We start from the raw sequence: 21,130 nt of genomic DNA, 5'->3' as shown, positions 1-21,130 counted from the left end.
CCCTCACCCCCCCGCGTTGGAATTTCGAAAAATCCTTTCTTAGTGTGCGTTTCCATGACGTACCCTAACTGTGTACCAAATTTCACCTCTTTAGGTTAAGCGGTTTGCTCTGGGCGATGATGAATCAGTGAATGAATGAGTGAGTCAGTCAGGACAAGCAATTTTATATATTTAGATTATGTTAAACTAGGGATTTTCAACCGTATTTGTTCTGTGGACCCGTTCAGGTGAAGGTCACTAAACCCTCTCGGAATAATGTTTTCAAATACATACAATTACAGAAGAAACTAGTTATATAAAAATATTATACATTTATTAAAAAAAAAACATACGATATAGTAATACATGTGCTTCTTTCTTAATACAAAAATTAAACTTTTGACACAATAATACCAAATTAAGATAATTTGATTTTATTCTTCCAAGCCCACAGACCCCTAGTTAAGAACCACTGTATTAAACCATTATAAATGCTAAAAGAGTTATAAAAATTTAAAGTAAGTTATAATATAAAAATGGTTGTTATATACATTATACAATATAACAGAAGGAAAGTATAGCGATCGGTTAAAAATGACCTCCAAGATTTTTACATTTTTGTATTCGGAGGACCTTGAAACGTCGAGAAATGCAAAAAATTCGCGGTGTTTCTATATGTATGGATGTAAATTTGTGTGGGGGCACGATTTTGTTCACTTCTTGAAGCTTAATAACTCCTCTGATTTTTGTGGAAAATTTCTGAAATTTTTCAAGGAAGTTTGTATATTAGGGGAAATTATACTAATATTTTAGTAGTTAAAGGTCGACTTGGTGAGAAGAATAAAAGGGATCTTGTGTCATACCTCGAGTAAGGTCGGATTTAATGGCGATTTTAGGAAGGACAGACTGTGGGTGACAGTGAGAATTTATAGATATGTAATTTAAAAATTTCAGCCCAATAAAATATAAATTTCTTCTTATCNACTAAATATATAACAAATATTGATTTGATGTCATATTTATTAAATCAATTTCATAAACATTCATTATAAAATTAATTTTTTAACATTATATGGCTTTGTAAGTTCTGTAATGCTTCCTATTTTTATTTATTGAGTTAATGAATTCTATTTCCATTTTGAGAATAAATATTTGTGATTAATCAGAAATTGTTGTTTTTATAAAACAAGTGCAATAATATGTACTTAAACTAAATGAAATTTTCAAAATTTAAACAAAGTTGGCTTATATTTCTAAGCATATTTTGAAAAGTTAGAACTAAAATTGTAGGACAAAACTTGTTTTGCAATTTTGATTTTAACTTTCAACATTTATCTGTTTAGTCATTAATATCTAAATTATTTTAAAATGTTTTTGCAATTATGAATTGAATACAATCTTCTAAATAAATATTTACTAAATCTATACTGAATATTTTATACTAAGTAAACTTAACATTATATAATCCATTCCATTTTGAATTTCAAGAAAATTTTAATAAACTTTTTATTATATATTTATTTAGGTTGATCCACATCCTACACATTCTAGTGATGCAAATGGAGACAGATGAACTGTAATAAAATGTTTAAAATGGTATTAAAAATTATTTTTCAAAGCAGAAATATCTGCTTTCTGGATGTAATAGTTCTCCATGTAATTGCTAAATATTGATATTTCTGGGCTTTAAAAGTCTTGATGTACAGAGTCCTAAAACGAGTGGAATAATGAGAAGTATTCGTCATTATAAGTCTTGAAGAATTTTTCATCAACACATTCATCTTCACTTTTAGACATTTATATTTTTAAGTATTTTAAATATTTCATAATATTTATCATTCATAATAAATAACCAGTCATAACTCAGGTTGATTTTGAAATATAATTTTGAACAAAATTACATATATAAAAGTGATTATTAACATAAAATGAAAGTAACAGAGTGAAAGTATTATAGACAATTTTATCATTTTTAATATTTCTACATAATTATTCTGTTTTCTTGTAACAATATATGCACAATAATTTCATATTATGTCTTTATTAACAAATTAATATTGAACAATTAATATCAATCCTCTTTTTAAAAAAAATTATGAATTAATAATCAGATTTTGCTAATTTTTTTTGTATGAATTTGCAATGTATTTAATTGTTTCAAAGATATTCATATGTATATGAATGAAATAATACATAATTTTTCTAATTGTAATTATAGTTATTACTTTAAGAGAGAATATGTTATTGGTCTGATAAATGTTTTATATTGTTATACTTTTAAGTATAAACAATTTGAAAAATTATAAATAAAATAATTTGTTTTAAGAACTATTGAAATTGATATCATATAGTACTTAATGCTAGAGGAAAAGAAAAAACAACTTTGAATTTTATTACAAATTCATTAATGATTTCCAGTTTTATATATTGAGGTATGCAGGAAGTAAATGTGAATATATATAATTTTTCTTATAAGAATTCATAAAATTATTATCCAAATATAAAGCATTAATTTAAAAGAATATATATGTATAAAGTTTTTTTATTTATCCATATAATATTAGTTAATTTTTGTATTATTATTTATTCTATAAAATCATTTGTTAAAATTAAATAATTTTTATTTAGTTTGATTTTTAAATATTTTTGATGTAATTGTTTGTTTGTTTTTTTTTTGCATTTATTTTTGAGAAAATGTTATTCAGTTTAAAATATAATATGATCTAGTTTATAAAACTACTTATAAATTTGAATTATTTAATAAAAAGAAATGCGTGTAAAATAAATATTTAGCTCAAAGCATATCAATTTAAATCAATAATAAATATTTTATGATATTAATATTCTGAAAATTTATGTTTATAAATATTATTTATTAGAATATATCTTTTAATAACTGAGAAATGGTTCCAAGCAACTTTTTTCTACAATAATGAGATGTGCAAATTTTAATGAGTATCATTCATATAGTCAATTCAAACAAGAATATTATTGTGTTGAGGGATATATTAAACAACAACATCATATCATCATCAATTTCAAATACAGTTTGTGTGTTTGGTGCAATCTAGAGCCAAGTTTTAAGTATTAAATTACATACTTCCATCAGTTGTTAAAAGAATTATCCCAAAACATAATCATATTTCTGATTTTGAAACTATAATCTATTATATCTATTTAAATTTCTTTAATGTTTTACTTAGACTACAAAAATTATGTACAATCAGTTAATATTTTACTGTAATTTTCATTTTCTTTATTGATTTTCAATTAATAATAATATAATCACGGCTTTAGAGTTAAATCTGTTGTAAATAAATATACAGTATATGTGTAATGTTACAATGTGAAATGTAATTCTGTATGTAAAAAAAAAGAAAACTGTATTGTAGAACATCTATGCAAATATACCTACCGGCACAAATCCACACTCCAATCATGTATTTTGATGCATTCTTTAAATTTCATTAAACATGCCAAAATTAATTGGCATTGGTATGTTTAATGAATGGTATATCCTTAAATGTGGATAAAATTCAGCTAAACAAAGTCAATATTCTCCATATTAAAAAATATATATATATATATATTTTGGCTAATTGTTATATAATATGAAAATACTGTTATGTAATGTGTAAAATTATTGTATATCTGCATATTCTCATTTATAAAGAAATGAAGAGAAAAAAAATATTTTATTGCTTTATCCTGATATAAAACAACAATTTAATATGTTGAAGTGATATTAAAATATGTAATTATAAGTTAAAGTGGTCATAAGTAAGTTGTTTCAGACAAGTTTTCTGAATGAATGGAATTAACTGTATTTGTTTAACTGTAAATAAACAGTGTGATATTGAATATTAAAAAAAAACAATGCTTTTTTATAGTGTGGTTTTATTTTATTCATCTGAAGTAGAAGAGTTTTTTTTTTAGAAATGCAATATTTAAATACATTTGTAAAAATTTTAAATATTTTTATATATATTTAAATCATTTGAAAATTAAAAATATTGAATTTAAAATATCAATAAATATTTGAAATTTTAATTATTTTACAATTAACTCCTGTAGATGTCGCTATAAAATTAAAATCAGACGCCATTTTGTTGTTGCTGCTGGAAAATCATTTTAATGATGGATATAAAAGATTCAATTAAACAATTATTTAAATTGCCCGAAGAAGTTAAAAAGTTTGAAGAATTGCAAGATTCGCTTAATAATAACATCGAACATCACGAAAAGATCTTAGAAAATATTGAGGTTTATTTTCTTTATTATTATTATTATTATTCAACGTGACTGAACTTTAAATACAATTTATTTGAATATTGCTTCATTAGGAGAAAGTTTGAGTTTAATTTTTAAAAATACTGTGGTTAATGTTACCTATGATGCCAAAANCCCTCACCCCCCCGCGTTGGAATTTCGAAAAATCCTTTCTTAGTGTGCGTTTCCATGACGTACCCTAACTGTGTACCAAATTTCACCTCTTTAGGTTAAGCGGTTTGCTCTGGGCGATGATGAATCAGTGAATGAATGAGTGAGTCAGTCAGGACAAGCAATTTTATATATTTAGATTATGTTAAACTAGGGATTTTCAACCGTATTTGTTCTGTGGACCCGTTCAGGTGAAGGTCACTAAACCCTCTCGGAATAATGTTTTCAAATACATACAATTACAGAAGAAACTAGTTATATAAAAATATTATACATTTATTAAAAAAAAAACATACGATATAGTAATACATGTGCTTCTTTCTTAATACAAAAATTAAACTTTTGACACAATAATACCAAATTAAGATAATTTGATTTTATTCTTCCAAGCCCACAGACCCCTAGTTAAGAACCACTGTATTAAACCATTATAAATGCTAAAAGAGTTATAAAAATTTAAAGTAAGTTATAATATAAAAATGGTTGTTATATACATTATACAATATAACAGAAGGAAAGTATAGCGATCGGTTAAAAATGACCTCCAAGATTTTTACATTTTTGTATTCGGAGGACCTTGAAACGTCGAGAAATGCAAAAAATTCGCGGTGTTTCTATATGTATGGATGTAAATTTGTGTGGGGGCACGATTTTGTTCACTTCTTGAAGCTTAATAACTCCTCTGATTTTTGTGGAAAATTTCTGAAATTTTTCAAGGAAGTTTGTATATTAGGGGAAATTATACTAATATTTTAGTAGTTAAAGGTCGACTTGGTGAGAAGAATAAAAGGGATCTTGTGTCATACCTCGAGTAAGGTCGGATTTAATGGCGATTTTAGGAAGGACAGACTGTGGGTGACAGTGAGAATTTATAGATATGTAATTTAAAAATTTCAGCCCAATAAAATATAAATTTCTTCTTATCGTTATTCTTCTAAATAAAATAATAAATAAATGATAATAACTTTAATAAAAGTTTTCGTTAAAATATATTTTTTATTGACAGAATAAAATTATTTTTAAAAATTATAAAATCTCTTGTGAGAATTTAAAAATAAAATGGAAATATCTGCGATTGAAAAAATAAGAACATAAGTTTTAATTGTTTTCAAAATATATACCTTGTAATTATATTGAAATTATATAATATTCGAGATATTAAATTTAATTATAAATTAATATATTAAATATTCATTTTAATAAGTTAAGTCGAATGAAATAGTAAAATTGGATCTTGTTATTGTCAACAACAAGAGATCCAATGACAGTTGTTGTCATTAGAGAAATATAGCTTTAATAAATGTTAACCAAACTTTTATTATTTATTTATCGTCCTTATTTTGACGGTTTGTTGTTGATTAGTCAAAGCCTTATTTATGTTGAATAATTTAAAAATTATTCATTTGTAAATACTTTTAACATGCTTCATTTCTATTAATCTTATGCAATTATTCAAAGAAATTAATATATTCAGAGATATTTACAATGATTAAATAGTTTTTATTAATAATTCGAATTAATATTGTATGATAATTATTAGCTTTGAACAAGATATAGGCTAATCGGCTTCTTAATTGCATAATAAATATTAAATTTAATATGTAATAGTTAAATTACTGTTGAATATAATTAGAAATATAAATATTATATTACATATAATCAAGAAATATGTTATTTTATTAACGTTTATAATAAATATTAAGTTATTACTGTTTTATTTTAATTATATTTTTTTCTTTCATATTAACTACTGTATACACGCAGAAGAAAGTTATTTGGGGTGAGTATAATATTCATAATTTATAATTAAAATACTATAATTTACGTTTTCTCTTTTTAAAACCTCGATCTTTTTAATAGTATCTATTGTTAATTTAAATTTATTAAAATAACTGCGTGTGCCCGGCGTTGCTCGGGCTTTTGAGGGGATGGAGAATCGGTGAGGTGGGAGAGGGTGTAAAAAACAATTGTCTTAGTAACTAAAATGTATATATATTGACCTTAGTATTTACAATAATGATATGGCAAAACACAAAAATTTGCTCGGGCTAAAGTTAAGTGAGAGTGAGATTTAAGGGTGTTTTGGGGTGAGACTCTACAATATTTTTTCTAGGATTTCAAAGAATATTCAGGCCATATTTGGTGCGAATATATCGAGTGGTACAGAGCCCTTTATCTAACAAATTTACAGTACATTAAAAGGGGGTAGACTTTAGGGTGGTTGGGAGTAGGTTTTAGGGCTATTTTTTCTAGGGTGTCAAAGAATACTCATGCCAAATTTGATGAGGATACTCTGAATGGTATAGAACCGTTTGCCACACATACATATATATTTAGATATTTTGAAACAAATATAATAATATACGGTAAATAAACGATTACATTTTTCAAAAATGGCTTGTTTAATAAATAAAAAAATAAGCCATATTTTCATATAGGCCTAAAATAAATCTATATATACTGTATATAGATAGATAGATATAGATTATTATCTATATCTATATCTACTATATCTAAAGATATAGATATAGATATCTATGTCTATATATATTATTACAGGCTTATATGAAAATATGGCTTATGTTTTATTCAATAATCCATTTTTGAAAAATGAAATTTTATCGTTTGTTTATATTTAATTTCCAAAATTATACTTTTATTTTTTAAATTGTGATTATTTCATAGCTTATTTTATTTTTATTTAGCTCAGCGTGATGTAGATAAATATTATCGTGAAATTGCCAATATAAGCAGACGAATTAGTTCTATTGAAGATGACGTTTCCACTGAAGAACATAAAAATAATACACTTAAAAATGGTTTGACTTTTTTATTATAAATTTTAACATAACATAAACAAAAGAAAAATAAAATGATTATTTCTTTAACATTAATGCGTACAAATCATATTTTTATAATTAATATTTCATTATTTGAATCGTTTAAAAGAATGCTAGTTTAATAATGTTTTCATAGAAAAGAGAAAGATTCCTAAAAAATACAGAAAAATTTCATATATTTTCTTTAGAAATTATTAAAAGAAATAAAGTGAAAATTTTCTGTTTTTATTTAATTTTCATCCTAAATTATAAATCTATTTTCAAGATGATTTTCTTCTTCATCTCGAGAACAAATAGAATTTATATGTAGGTCTAACAGTACATGCATTTTGTTTTTGAAATTATTAAAATGCTATTTTTTTAAAAAACGATAAAATCAAAACGACTTTTTCAATAAATTATAAATTTAATGGATACTTCACACGTAAATACTATTCATTTCTACTTCTAAATACTTATTTCTATATAAAGGAAGTAATAATATAAACAGAATTTCTGACTATTTAAAAAAATTAGGTCAAAAAAATCTTTTAGCAAAGGTTTTGAATTTAATGAGATATCGAATGGCACAAATTATGCGAAGAAAGAGGGGGCGGAACGGAGTTCAAAGATCTTGATGCCAGATTGAATATAATTCCTATCAATAAATATAATTGTGTTGAGCTAACAAAGAGACGGTCAGATGTTCGGGTTTTCGATTCGAATAAAACTTGGTAAGCACGTAGCCCTAAACACAAACAGTTCCTTGTCCAAATAATAGGACCCACTTCTCAAGCGTTTCCGAGAAACGGGCCTCTGAAAATTGAGTATTTAGCTTACAGGTCTTTGGAAATTTCAATTCTTATCGTGTCGTGAGATGCTAGTCACTGATGTAGATTTGAACCTTCGTAATTTTAGTTTTTATTTTTTTATGCATAACAAACTTATTTTTTATCTGACTCAGAGGTTTTTCTTGGCCAAACCTGCCTACTCCCCAAGCCTTGCTGGCCTGTTAGTTAAACAAATATTATACCCAAGTGTTGAGAATCTTTTTCATTCATCCAAAGTCGTCATTTTCCACTCTCCGTCTCGATTTAAGAAATGAATGTTGACCAGTCAGGTAAGGGTTGGTTCCTAGGATATACGTACAGTACTTCCGTGACAATACAATACGAATGTAGATAGCTATCCTTTGGATCTGTTTGCTTCCGCTCTTTTATAGAATAGGAGACAGATTGACCAAGCCATATTTAGACGACATCAAGAATAATAAAGCCGACTTTTATTTCCTTCACAACATCTTGGCATAATCATTATAGAAACGATCAATTGAAGCTGTTAGGAATTATTTTTCAAACAAAGATTTTTGATGGCCGTATGGCCGAAGTGGGATAAGGCGTCAGTGTATCGCTCTGAGAAACCTGTGATCGAATACGGGCGAGCAATCGTAGGAATTTTTAGGAGGGTTCTCTACCTCAGATATGTCGGGCTCCATTCTTTACTACTTGATCGCCCCATTGTGACTTGCTCTCTTATTGCCTTCTTTATTTTCGGAAAGAGCCAAAATTAGAAAAATGAAGGATTTTTAAATAGTAATAATTCTAAAAGTTACCGGATAATGCCGAAATATTCTTACAAAAACCAGAACCATGTTTAAAACGTTCTGGATTTGTTCTGAAAATTGAATTATATTGTATACTTCAAGAGAAATTTCAGTTGGCTACTAATAGACAGTAAAGATTTATGTTTAGTTATTCATTTGCACTTCAATGTATAAATAAATTTCAAAACAATTAAAGGTTTTAATTATCTTATCGACAGTTATGTCTTTGTTCTAGGCTAAAGTGAAAATTTCTTCAGGTACAATGGTGCCTCGTATTTCGAATTTAATTCATTTCAGGAGGTCGTTCGAACTCCTAATCGTTCGAAGTCTGAATCGATTTTCCCATAAGAAAGAATGGAAAGTGAATTAATCGAATTAATCCATTTCCAGACCCTGAACAATACCCATTTCGATAAACTTAAAACAGCAAATTCACATAATTTAAGGTAAAAATAACAGAATTAAATGTCCGAATAATGAATTAAAACATGAAAACCATAAATAAAATACTGTATAATAAAATAAAAAATGCATTTATTGATCATACACCATGGGCTTCGGCATCTTAACCTAGATGTGTGATTTAATTATAACAGTTGTGAAAGTTAACATATAGAAGTGAATAATTTATTTTATTTAGAAGCTTGCTTTAAATTTTTTACTTCACATTTTCTTTAAATAATATCAAGTTGTAACGTCTTCGACAAAAAGCATGTCTGGCTTATACTTTATGAGTTCCGAAAAGGATATAACGCCGTATAAACAGTAAAAAAAAATTATAATGTGTATGTGAAAGATGCTCTTAAACTTAGAACTTGTCAAATGTGGTTTAAAAAGTTTCGTTTGAAATTTTAAAGTAAAGGATACAAAAAAAGGAAATTAAAGTAGGTAATTTTAAACTAAAGGATACAAAACATAAAGTGGCCCACCAGTGGCCAAGCGGTTCTGTTCCCTGAACACTGTAAGTTTGGCCACGTGGAGTTTTCCGGTTTTCCATGGCCGAGGAGGGGAGGAGGTTACGGAAACGTGGACAAACTGGAACAATGGGGTGAAAGGGAGTAAAAATTTCAAGAAGAATGCGGACGTAATTTAAGGATAGCCCCTTATCTTTATATACCGTGAGCCAAATGCTAAAAGATGTCAGCTTGAATATCTGTGAACTGAATTCGAATCGAAGTCGGATCCTTGGAAATTTTTGCGATTGTTTGATCTGGATATTTCGGGCCTATCTTGTATCAGGTTATGCCAGACTACTTTAGATTTGGCATAACCCGTAGTAGATATGAAAAAATCTTTTTAACGTCCACGGGAGAGATGAGTTTTATGTATATATTTAACTCTTCGCTCTGTGAACTTTGAGATCTTTACATATATAGAATAAATCTAATAACAATGATTTAAATAACAGACCTGCAAGGTTGAGGCGTAGGCGTGTTCGCAAGATGGACCTCGGTACTAGATTCAAAAAAAAATAAAAACAGTAAAGAAGTTTGATGATAAAAACATATCAAATTGAAAATGCTCTGAAACATATAAATGTTCTGCCTCTGTTTTTTTTCAGTCATTTGTTACTTTAATTAATAACTCCACTTTTGCAATTAACAGTTTTAGTTGGTTTATTATTCAAAAAGAATCCATTTTTCTTTCATTGAAAATCTCTAATTTTATCAGTAATTATTAAACTCAATTAGGCTACTATTTCCTTATTCGTGTTTCTCGTTTAAGTTTTGAAAATTCTTTCTGATTTCCTTACGAAAATCTAATTTCGTTTCAGAAGGACACGTGAAATCGTATTTTATTATCACATATTTCTATTTCAGTTACATATTTTTTTTATATATTTAAAATTAATAGGGAAACAACTTCGTTTCTCAAACAATTATCATCATTCGAACAAGTAAGCTGCACAGTAGGTAATATTGAATTCGAAAAAGATCTTTTTCTAGAATGGAAACATCTTTGTTCGAAAAACTGTATGGTTTTAGTGATAAGTTTACAAAGGTTTTGAGGGTTTAACCTCGCCCATTTAGAAAGAATTAAAAATTTTAAAGAATAATTATTTATTGTGACATCGTCCCAAAACCGGATTTCAATTTTTAATCATATTTTTAATTTATTTCATTTAAAATATATTCTTTCCATCTCAAATTAGTACTCTAGTCTAGTGTCTTGCCCCTGTACAGTACATCATACTTTTTCCTTTAACAATGTAGTCGTGACGGTCATCTATTAACTGCTTTCAGAGGAAATTTCTGAATTGACGTAACTCCCGATTTGCATCGAAGTTAATATAATATAGTTAATCAGGGCCTTCTGCACTTAAGTTTTCCATATTTTGTCTCGTCTTTGATCTATCTAACTCCGTTCTCTATGTTAAGGAAAGACAGACGGACTAACGAATAAAATTAAAATACAACAGTATATTGTATACAACTTATATTTATTTTGCGCCGGTTCAATTTTTTTCTACTGTATTTAACTATGTACAGTACAATATTGTAAAAATTAATAAACTACGTTATGAAAAAATATATATTTTTTTAAAATACTGCTCACAGACCTATCTAGTGATATATATAAATAATATATCTGGAAATTTTTCTTTAAGTAGGTTTACTATTTCGTGACGAGAAATGCCTTAAATTCAATTATGATAACAATACTGAAAGCAATTCTTATTGTGAGAAATTTTGTTTAATTTCAACGCGAGATAAAGTACTGTATACATCATCAGCTACTATACAGGGTGAGTCATCTAACTTTTTCGCCTCAAATAGCGTATTAGCTGTTATTGCTACATAAAATACGTCAGATGAAAACCAAAGGATATCGATGAAAATGTCTGATGTTTTTATGTTATTTCTTTATGTATTTATGTAGCAACAACACTTAAAACGTTATCAGAGATGAAAAAGTTAAGTGACTCTCCCTGTATAATGATCTCAATTTTGCCTGTTATGGAGTTAGCCTGCATGAATGAGAAAAAAAAATATTTGCTCCGTATTTTTCGTGAAAAATCGTAAGAATTCCGACCGTCGTGGAGTCCTCATTCTGGTAAGAACAATCTTATAATGCAGCCATTTGATGATTTAACAAGAAAATAAAATAGTATTGCCTTTGACCAGTAACAGATCAGTAGCAAAAATTAGAAATATGCTCCGGCTAATTTCGAGATTCTTTGAATGTTTCATTTAACAAATGGACTCTTAACAAATTTTACTATAGGCTTATAATAATTTCTATTTGGATTTTTAAGCTCGGAGCTCTATCATGTGCTTAGTTCGTTTTTAGGGTAATTCACTTCTACCTTTGACATCATTAATATTCACCTTATCACACTTTTATCTATATCAGATAAAATTTTGTTCGCTCTCGTGAGAAATTTGCTGGATGTAGGCCTATTTGTCTAACCTAAATTGAATAAATATAACTTTCTGTTTTAGAAAACTGAAATTTTGGATAATTCTCCACATTGTTTCATGTACAATATAGTAAATTCATCAGTTATACATTATATCATGTTATATTATGGATAATGCGTGTCAAAAAAATGTTTTAAAATGTACATCTATATTATTTTCTTTTTAAATTACTTTTATTTTAATGTTTTCTATAAAGTTTAGTCTAACATTAATTTCGTATTTACATGAATATCAGAACAACGAAATGATCTTTTTTTTAAAACAAATTTCAAATTTTATAAACATGGAAATTTATAAAATAGCAATTATTAAATATTTTTCTTTAAAAATAATATTTTTCTATCAGTTATATTAAGCGTGTATACTTCATAAAGTTAATATAAATAAAATCATGCACATATGAAAACTCTCCTAATTTAATTAAATAAACGAAGTAGGTCAACCGCACTAAATAAATAATTGTACTTTATTTAGTTGATTATGAGGTTTAGATGTTAATGGTTTGTGTTCCAATAGGAAAGTAAAAATCACAAATATAAAACGAAAATTCACTCGGTTTTTGCAATGTTACGTATCAAAAAACGTATGAGAAATTATTGTTTTGAAATGAAGAAAATTAGTATAATATAGAATTGTTATCATACGAATTTTTAGTTAAATAATATTAAAAATTATATTTTTATATTTACTATATTAGTCTATTAGTTATCTAAATATATAAAATTGCTTGTCCTGACTGACTCACTCATTCATTCACTGATTCATCATCGCCCAGAGCAAACCGCTTAACCTAAAGAGGTGAAATTTGGTACACAGTTAGGGTACGTCATGGAAACGCACACTAAGAAAGGATTTTTCGAAATTCCAACGCGGGGGGGNCATAAAATATTTATTTTAATTATTTTGAATTTATAATAAATAATTTAATAAAATTATTTATCAGAAAATTTAAAATTACCGATGAAAAAATAGAAAATTATAAACGTAAAGTAGAAGAAATGGAAAGAAATCATAAGTTATTTGTCGAAGTAAAAGAATATAGAAACAGGATAGCCCAGCTAAAAAAGCAAAGTATGTAACGCGTAAAAATATAATTAATAAATTTTTTTTATTGATTTAATATAAAATTACATTCGTATATATTTCAGAATTTGATTGCGAAAATTTCAAACAGTTGAAATGTAATGGTATAATTGATGAAAAAATTAAGATTCTAAAATACGATATCGCTAAATTAAACGAACAGAAAGAATTTATTCAAAAAGAAATTGCATATAAAGAAAAGCAGGTGCGGTACATGTTAAATAACTAATTTTTTTTAATATAAAAGCATGAATTATTTGTCGATAGAGATATTTTATATTTTTAAAAAAATTATATATTTTTGCAATTTTTAGTAGAAAATATTTTAAAAATTATTATCGTTTGTTCAAATTTTTTTAATTAAATTAGATAAATATTAAGTAAAACCATTCTTATAAAAGTTTATTTAAGTATTATTCTTGGTTTATAAAAAGAAAAATAATTTTTCAGATAGCAGAAAATAAGACTAAGAAACAGTTACTCCAAAACGAAATTTCAGTTCTATATGTAAGTAATTTTTTTATTATAATTTTTTTGTTTTTTTAGTTTAATAATATATCACTAATAAATATGTTGTTATTAATGTTTTTATATAGAAACGTAATTCAGCCCAGCTTCTTAGACTGAAACGTAGATTCGAAGAGATGGAAACAAAAAATAAACAGTTGAAAATAATGAATTCGTTTGAAAATTATTCTGGGAATATGTAGGCTTTACAATAAATACTTCGTTTAGTCTTCAATTATCTTTTTTATTTTCTATTTTTTTCTATATTTGTATACATTTCTAAATAATACTTATTTATGAACAAGTTTCTTGTTCAGAAAATCTATAAGAAACTACAATTTTTGTGCTTGTTTTTGAAAAACTTGATAAAAGACTTTGTAACATTTAAACTTATATTGTTAAAATTCATTTTTTTAAAGTCAAATTGTCAAATTAAATATTAAAACATTTACAGTTTCTTTTTATGTTTTAACTATTAAAATTAATTTTACTTGTGTTTTTTTTTTTTTTTTTGTACTGGATAACAATCGTTGTGCCATTAATTTAATAGTTTTAAATTAGAAAGTCGATTTATATATTTATAATCCTATATTCTTTTATGATTTTCTCAGTAAAATAATTATAATTAATAAACAAATTTTAATAACATTGGCAAACAAAGTTGCTAGCCGTGTTGCAGTTAGCATCGTGCCACTTCATTTCAGTTTCCTCTTTTAACAAAACGCAATTCTCATTGCTCAGATTATTTGGTTGCCCGGGTGCCCATACGTATCTAAATTGAGGATTTATAGGAGTTAGATCAGCATAATATCGATAACTACCTTGAACTTCAGTATCTGTTACTCCAATCCAGAAATTCCCTTTTTCTTTTAGTAGTAGCTGTGTCAGTTGTTCATTTTCTTCAAGAGTTCGAGGCATTGCCAATTGAGAGCATTTCTGATCGTGGCAAAGTTCAAGAGCTTTTTGCCACGATTGATGGTCGTAATGTATGACAAACTTAGCTGTTTATGAAAGAGAATAACAATTAGTGAGTATAAAATTCGAGATTATAAAACAAATGCAAATACTTACGCAAACAATGAGTGGCACACTTTCCTTGTTTTGTACATTGATATTGTCCCCATGTTTTCCCTTCTCTCTATAATTAACAAAACAGATCCATTTGAAATAATGTTTAATTAAAATGAAACACATATTTGTTTTTAATTGTAAACTTACTTCAATTGAAGGATAGTCCGCTAAATCATAATAATTATATCCAACTGTTTCACGCAAGTATATATTTTGTTTGTCACAAAGAGTGGAAGAAAGCAATAAACAATTACTTTTACCATAATTAAAAGCTTTACATTCCGGTTTGTCCCGACAAATTACTAAACATTCTACTAAAGAAACACCCGTAACATTTAAAAGTGGATCTATAGGTAATATGCGATCCTTTCTATAAAGAGCAGTACCATAAAATCCCTTTGTGGCTAAAATATGGGCCACAATTCCCAACAACAAGAAGGTGAAAACAATCAAAATGATTCGTGACATTGTTCAAGTTACAACTAATTCAAGATTCAGTTGGTCAGAGTGGTCAGTAGTATGTCTCCACCCTATCTATGCCTCCAAATGTGTCGCTATGGTAACAGCAATAACATTCGAAATCTGGAGTAATTGCAGAACATCCTCATTGTCTTGTCAATTGGATGACAAATGATAGGGAATATGTATCGCAAAATTTTTTCTAAAAGTTTGTTTTAAGTTAATATTTTTGTATATTGAATGGGAAAACAGAAAATTAAGTGTTTGAAAAACTCGAGTTATTCTGACATCGTCACAATGCCTGGTTACAATTTTTAATCATGTTTTAATTTAAAAAATCACGTGATTTCCGGTCCAGACCGAACGTTCGTATATAATTCATCGAAATATAAACTTTCAATATATGGTCTCGATTTTCATCTACCTAACTGTATTCTCGAGATTAACGAATAACGGACGGACAAACGGACGAAAGTGGGAATCTATAGATCTACAATTTGAAAATTGCATCCCAATAAACAATAGTAATAGCCCAATATACTAAGGGTATGTCAAATCTATATTGTTCAATTTATTTTAATATATTTTAAGTGTAATAACATTTAATAGAAGCATGTAAATTTATTTCAGTATAGTATCCTGTTATAATAATTGGTTATAACTCTTGAAATATTTAATATAAGTTTTGAATTTCTGAAAGAATTGAATATTTTAACTATTTAAATATAATAAATAGTGCTAGTAATTATTAAATTTTTAATTATTTTATAATCGTTTATGTTTCATCTCTTACCAGAGTAAGGATACATTTTTATCTAGTTTTTGTTATATTTTACAGCCTGAATACTTTTTACATTTCATATTCATGTTTTTTTTCAGATAAAGTTGTTTCATTAAAAATGAAATTGTCTTCTATTGAAAAAAGATTGATTTATTACCGAATCGTGTTTCAAATTTCAGGTATGTTAGTAGACAATTAAACAAAACCATTCTTTTTCTGTTAATGAGAAACATTAATGGAAAATGCGCTGTCAATCATGAAAGAAGGACATTAAATGATCATTTGGTTCGTTGAGATAATCGCTTATCCGTGATCTAGAAAAGCAAAAAAGTTCAAGTATGCGAGTATAATCAAATGAAGCATGAACCTAACTGCAATTTATTGCCAAGTGTTAAAGATAGAAAAGATTTGATTATATATGATTAGATAAGAAATAAATTATAATTGGTATATTAATAATTTAATACCCAAAATAATAGTCTGAGTATTCTGATTTAAAAAATATGTAATTAAAAATAAAAAAATGCAATGTCTAATTACATTTTTGTAATTACTTTGAAGGTATCGAATTTTATATACTAATTGAATTTTTAGTTAATTGTTATCGGTTCTACAAATACATCTCTATGGTGTAGGGACAATTTAAGTTAGCTTTTACACTATTAGTTTTGTGTTGTTTTTTCTTTTTTTTTACAATGGAAATAATTTAAAACAGAAAACTTGAAGAACAAAAAGTTGAGCCAAATTTGAACTACTTTAGACTTGGTTCAACTTCTTTAAAAATAAAATAATAAAAATAGAATCGGAATGAACCTCCGTGAAAAAAAAATGACAGAGGGAGGGGGAAAAAACATATAAGTTACTTTTTATTTCTATATTATTTTTAGTGGAAAGTGCGGATTTCTCATGTGTTAACTTTATCGAAAATATTACATTTTAAATTACAATATGCATGACAAAATGATAAAATTAATCATAGAGAAAAACAACGAATATTTATAATTTTTAATTATTTTTTAGATTCTATGGTTCTATTATTTCTATGGTAATTTTGAATAAATTTTAATAAGCCTATGCAAAGAATTTTAAAGATAACTTGATTTTATCTTTATAATTTAAGATTATTATTTATTATTTTAATTTATCTTTAAAATTATTAAGATTATAACGTCTTATTTAAGTAAATCTCTTTGGAAAGAAATAAAATTATAAAATAATAATAATAAAATGAATAATGCTTACACCTTAGTTTGTATTAATGTTTTCAAGGCAGAATTAATATATTTATCGCCTATAGGTCAAATTTAATAATATGCTTTATAAAAATAAAAGGTGATGAAAAATTCCAAATGTTTATATTCTGTTTAGTATATTAATTTATTTTAGTATAATTAGCTAGTATGACTTATTACTTTACACCTTTTATCTTTTTCTTCTTTTAGGATTATTTTGTCTAAATTGTTCTCTACATTTATCGTTCATATTCTAAGTTATCAGGAGAAAAATGCTACTATATTGATTCGTCTTGCTGAAATATTAATAACGAACAGGCAACTATTATTTGATAAATTTTTATAAAATATAAGTAATATAGGCTATTTGTAATTTAAAATAAGAAAATTTCTAATTAAGTTGATATTTATAAAAATTAAATATAAAATGATTTGAATTTAATCGAATTATTTTAGAAGTAATTTTTATGTCAATGAAGTCAATAGTGTAAATTTTGCAATTTATTCTAAATCAATCTTTTTAAAATTTCTTATGTAAATTATTCCTCTTCTATGTTTTATTCTTGTAACTTTCTAATTTATGAATAGGAAAATGATGACTCAGTAAAAAAAAAAATCCATGCGTATAGCTTCATGAGGCACAAGCAAATATAAATTAGGAGGCCCCACGTACTGTACTGTACTGACATTTTTTTTCGGAGGAATTTTTTGGGAAATATTTTCTTATAAAAGATTGGTTTGGGGTCGCTGTTGGTGGTTTCCAGGCAGTAGCCTTTTTTTGCCCATAGGATAACGCGCCACTGTCATGTCAATTCTTCTTCAATTAAACCTATCATTCAATTAATCACACGTAAACACGATCATGTTGTGACATGTCACGTTTCTTTCGTATGTTATCTTTATTGTTTACAAAAGAAAACAAACTGTTTAAAATATGTAAAATTGAATTAATTAGAAAATTATTTAATTTGTAATAGAATAGTGCAAATGATAGATCTACAGAGCAAAAATCATTGGCTTTCTTAACTTCTATTTTAATTAAACTTTAAATGGCATTTAACATCCAAACAATTTTTTTAAATCAGTAAAATAGTTTATATTGATTAATTTTCTGATAAAGGACAAAATTGTTTGTATATTAAACTTTCAGATATTGGGTCTATATACAAGCTGAGAGTTATCAAGGGTCTAAAACGATTTTTAACATTCCAAAACATTTCTAAAACAGATTTCGCTGAAATAATTTGCGTGTGTGACCACCAAATTTAGATAAATTCGGTGTAATTCATCCAAATTCAACCCAATTTCAAGTCTTTAAGTACTGTACATGTAACGTTACTTTTGGCCTTTATTTTTTGATTGTTTTATATTATCAGAAAATACAATTGTCTTTTAAAGGTTCATTTTGTATTTGATGAATTACTTTAACACATAATCTCAATTTAATGATAATGTTAGTATAATTTAAAATTATGATATAATTATTGCCAAATGTCTTCTTCAAAACTGTCATCTGTTATTTAGTTAATCGGGATATAAGTCCTCCAAATTCGATCTCGATTTTCATCTATCTAATTCAAGATTAAGGAAGGACAGACAAACAGACGGACGACAGTAGGTCTGCAATTCGAAAATTGCATCCTAATAAATAAAGTTATTTTTATTCGAATTATTAAAAAGTTGTTGTCTTTATATAAGGCCATAAATTTATTTTCTTATCTGTGTTGATATATATTATTTGTTTTCATAAATATAAAGTTAAAATATGTTTTTTTTTAACCCCTTTAAGTTATTATCTGTACTTTAAACTAGTTCCATTTTTTGGTGTATCAGATAAGAAATATTTATAACATTTAAGAGAATTAAATTGCATCGTAAAAATTCAAGGATAGAAAAAAATTGTTTATTTTATTATTTAAATAATAAAATAATGATAAAACGCAACTAATTACTGTATAACACAATTTTATAATGTTTTATTTGAATGAAAATATTTGTAGGCGACTTGCGACATATTTGTTTAATAAAACTGAATGACAACTAACAGAGAATTGACTCTTGAAAATTGGAAATTCTTACATAGGACTAGGTTTATTTTCTATTTTTGAAAGCATTATTATTATTAGGATTAGGAGTAGAGCCTACTCGAAGGTATAGGGTGAAACGAAAAAGAGGATGAGAGGATGAAAAAGAGGATAAAATAGAGGAACAATATGAGATTTTTTAAAAATTTTATGGTAATGATATTGTAAAATTTCTACATTTGCTTTTGTAACAGGTATAATGACTCGAGTTTTTATGTAATGTAAGTCATATTTCCACCGATTTTCTAAATTGCGTATTGTAATGCCACTTCTCTTTTCAATTTTATTGTGTAAAATAAATTCTGGATAAATTCGATTAGAAAGGAAAATCTTAATTGGACGAGAGTCTAAATAAATAAACTAAACACTTGCTAACGACTTGATCCGAGTCTTGATTTTATTAGAAGTTCAATTCTTCAACGGAATGATAACACCCATTTCTCCATCAAATTATAATTTATAAAAGGAATCAATGTATAAAAGTTTTATATATGTGTTTAAAAGTAATGCAAACTTAAAGCATCGGTTTAGTGCTATATTTAATTTATTTAATTATTTACTTTATAATTAAAGATACTTGATTACAATAGTAAACAAACAATATATTAGATCTAACGTATATAAATCTGCATAATCGAGAATAGGAAGATAAACATATAAGCTCCTAATACAGAACTTTGCTATGCTTTATATATTACATAATTCCAATTCTGTTTAAATATAAACATAAAAAATAGATGAAATAAGAGAAACAGTCGATAAAAGTCTTAAGAAAAAATTGAAAGAACATAATTAAAATAAATTATAAATTAATTTTATATAAACATTTTATATTTTTTGCAACTTAGAAACACTAAAACTGTATTTTTTTATTAGGTCATCTTATTTGTTATTGTAAATACTATAATAAATAATAACTTTTTTTTCATTTATAAAAACTTCATTGTTTAACATGTTTTTGAATGTGTATATGTTTTGTCCATTAAAGAAATTAAGAGAATGGTTTTCCTTTAATTTCTGTAGAGGATATAACACATACACATTTACGTAACACATTCATATACACATACGCAAGAAGACTTCAAAGGGAAGCCCTTCTTCTAGATATAATCCAAAGAGGTCGGGGGTAACTTATAGTATAGTGGCACTCCTGATGGCCACAATTAGAACTAATACTCATTGGGCTATTTAGAGGGCTCTAAAGGGATCTATTAGGAGTAGCTAGCAGAGATAGCCAGATGAAAAAGTAATAAACACAGTCATTAAAATTAAAAACAGTTTGATTATTTTTAGCTTGGGCAGTGCTTGGTATATCCCCCTCTAATTATAAATATTTAAAAAACGACGTGAAATATAGCGAGCATTAAATATAATCCTCATTAAGTGATGCCAATAAATTGTTAATTACGATATGCTAAATTGAAAATCCAGTTATTAAATATAGGGGAGACCGGGGCAACTTCGGCATGCGGGGCAAGTTTGTCAAGCGCTTTTTTTTTAAAAACAAATTAAAAGGAGACTTTGGTTATAGGTTAGGCAGTTGAGTTTTATTGGTGGCTTGTTGAGTGTAGTGTTTTTATTGTTCTCCAACAAGCGTAGTTGAATTATCAAGCAAATTTTCATTTTCGTTCAATTCCATATAATATTTTT

At 26.4% G+C, this 21,130-nt stretch overlaps 1 protein-coding gene across 1 annotated transcript in view; it reads left to right on the top strand.

Moving 5' to 3' along the window:
* The first annotated feature begins 4,066 nt into the window (after positions 1–4,066).
* Positions 4,067–21,130, top strand: part of LOC111620760 (protein Wnt-4-like) — a 51,314-nt gene continuing 34,250 nt past the window's right edge. The window contains exons 1-7 of the mRNA XM_023362755.1: positions 4,067–4,242; positions 6,184–6,199; positions 7,125–7,238; positions 13,207–13,334; positions 13,412–13,551; positions 13,797–13,853; positions 13,943–14,052. Of these exons, the coding sequence (XP_023218523.1) occupies positions 13,262–13,334; positions 13,412–13,551; positions 13,797–13,853; positions 13,943–14,052 (380 nt within the window). The 5' untranslated portion in view covers positions 4,067–4,242; positions 6,184–6,199; positions 7,125–7,238; positions 13,207–13,261. The remainder of the gene's footprint in view (positions 4,243–6,183; positions 6,200–7,124; positions 7,239–13,206; positions 13,335–13,411; positions 13,552–13,796; positions 13,854–13,942; positions 14,053–21,130) is intronic.

Source organism: Centruroides sculpturatus, unplaced genomic scaffold, assembly GCF_000671375.1.
Source record: "Centruroides sculpturatus isolate CEXI.00-Female unplaced genomic scaffold, Cexi_2.0 scaffold204, whole genome shotgun sequence".
NCBI lineage: Eukaryota > Metazoa > Arthropoda > Arachnida > Scorpiones > Buthidae > Centruroides > Centruroides sculpturatus.
Note: the sequence above shows the minus strand (reverse complement) of the source record. Positions and strands in the feature narration are given on the sequence as shown.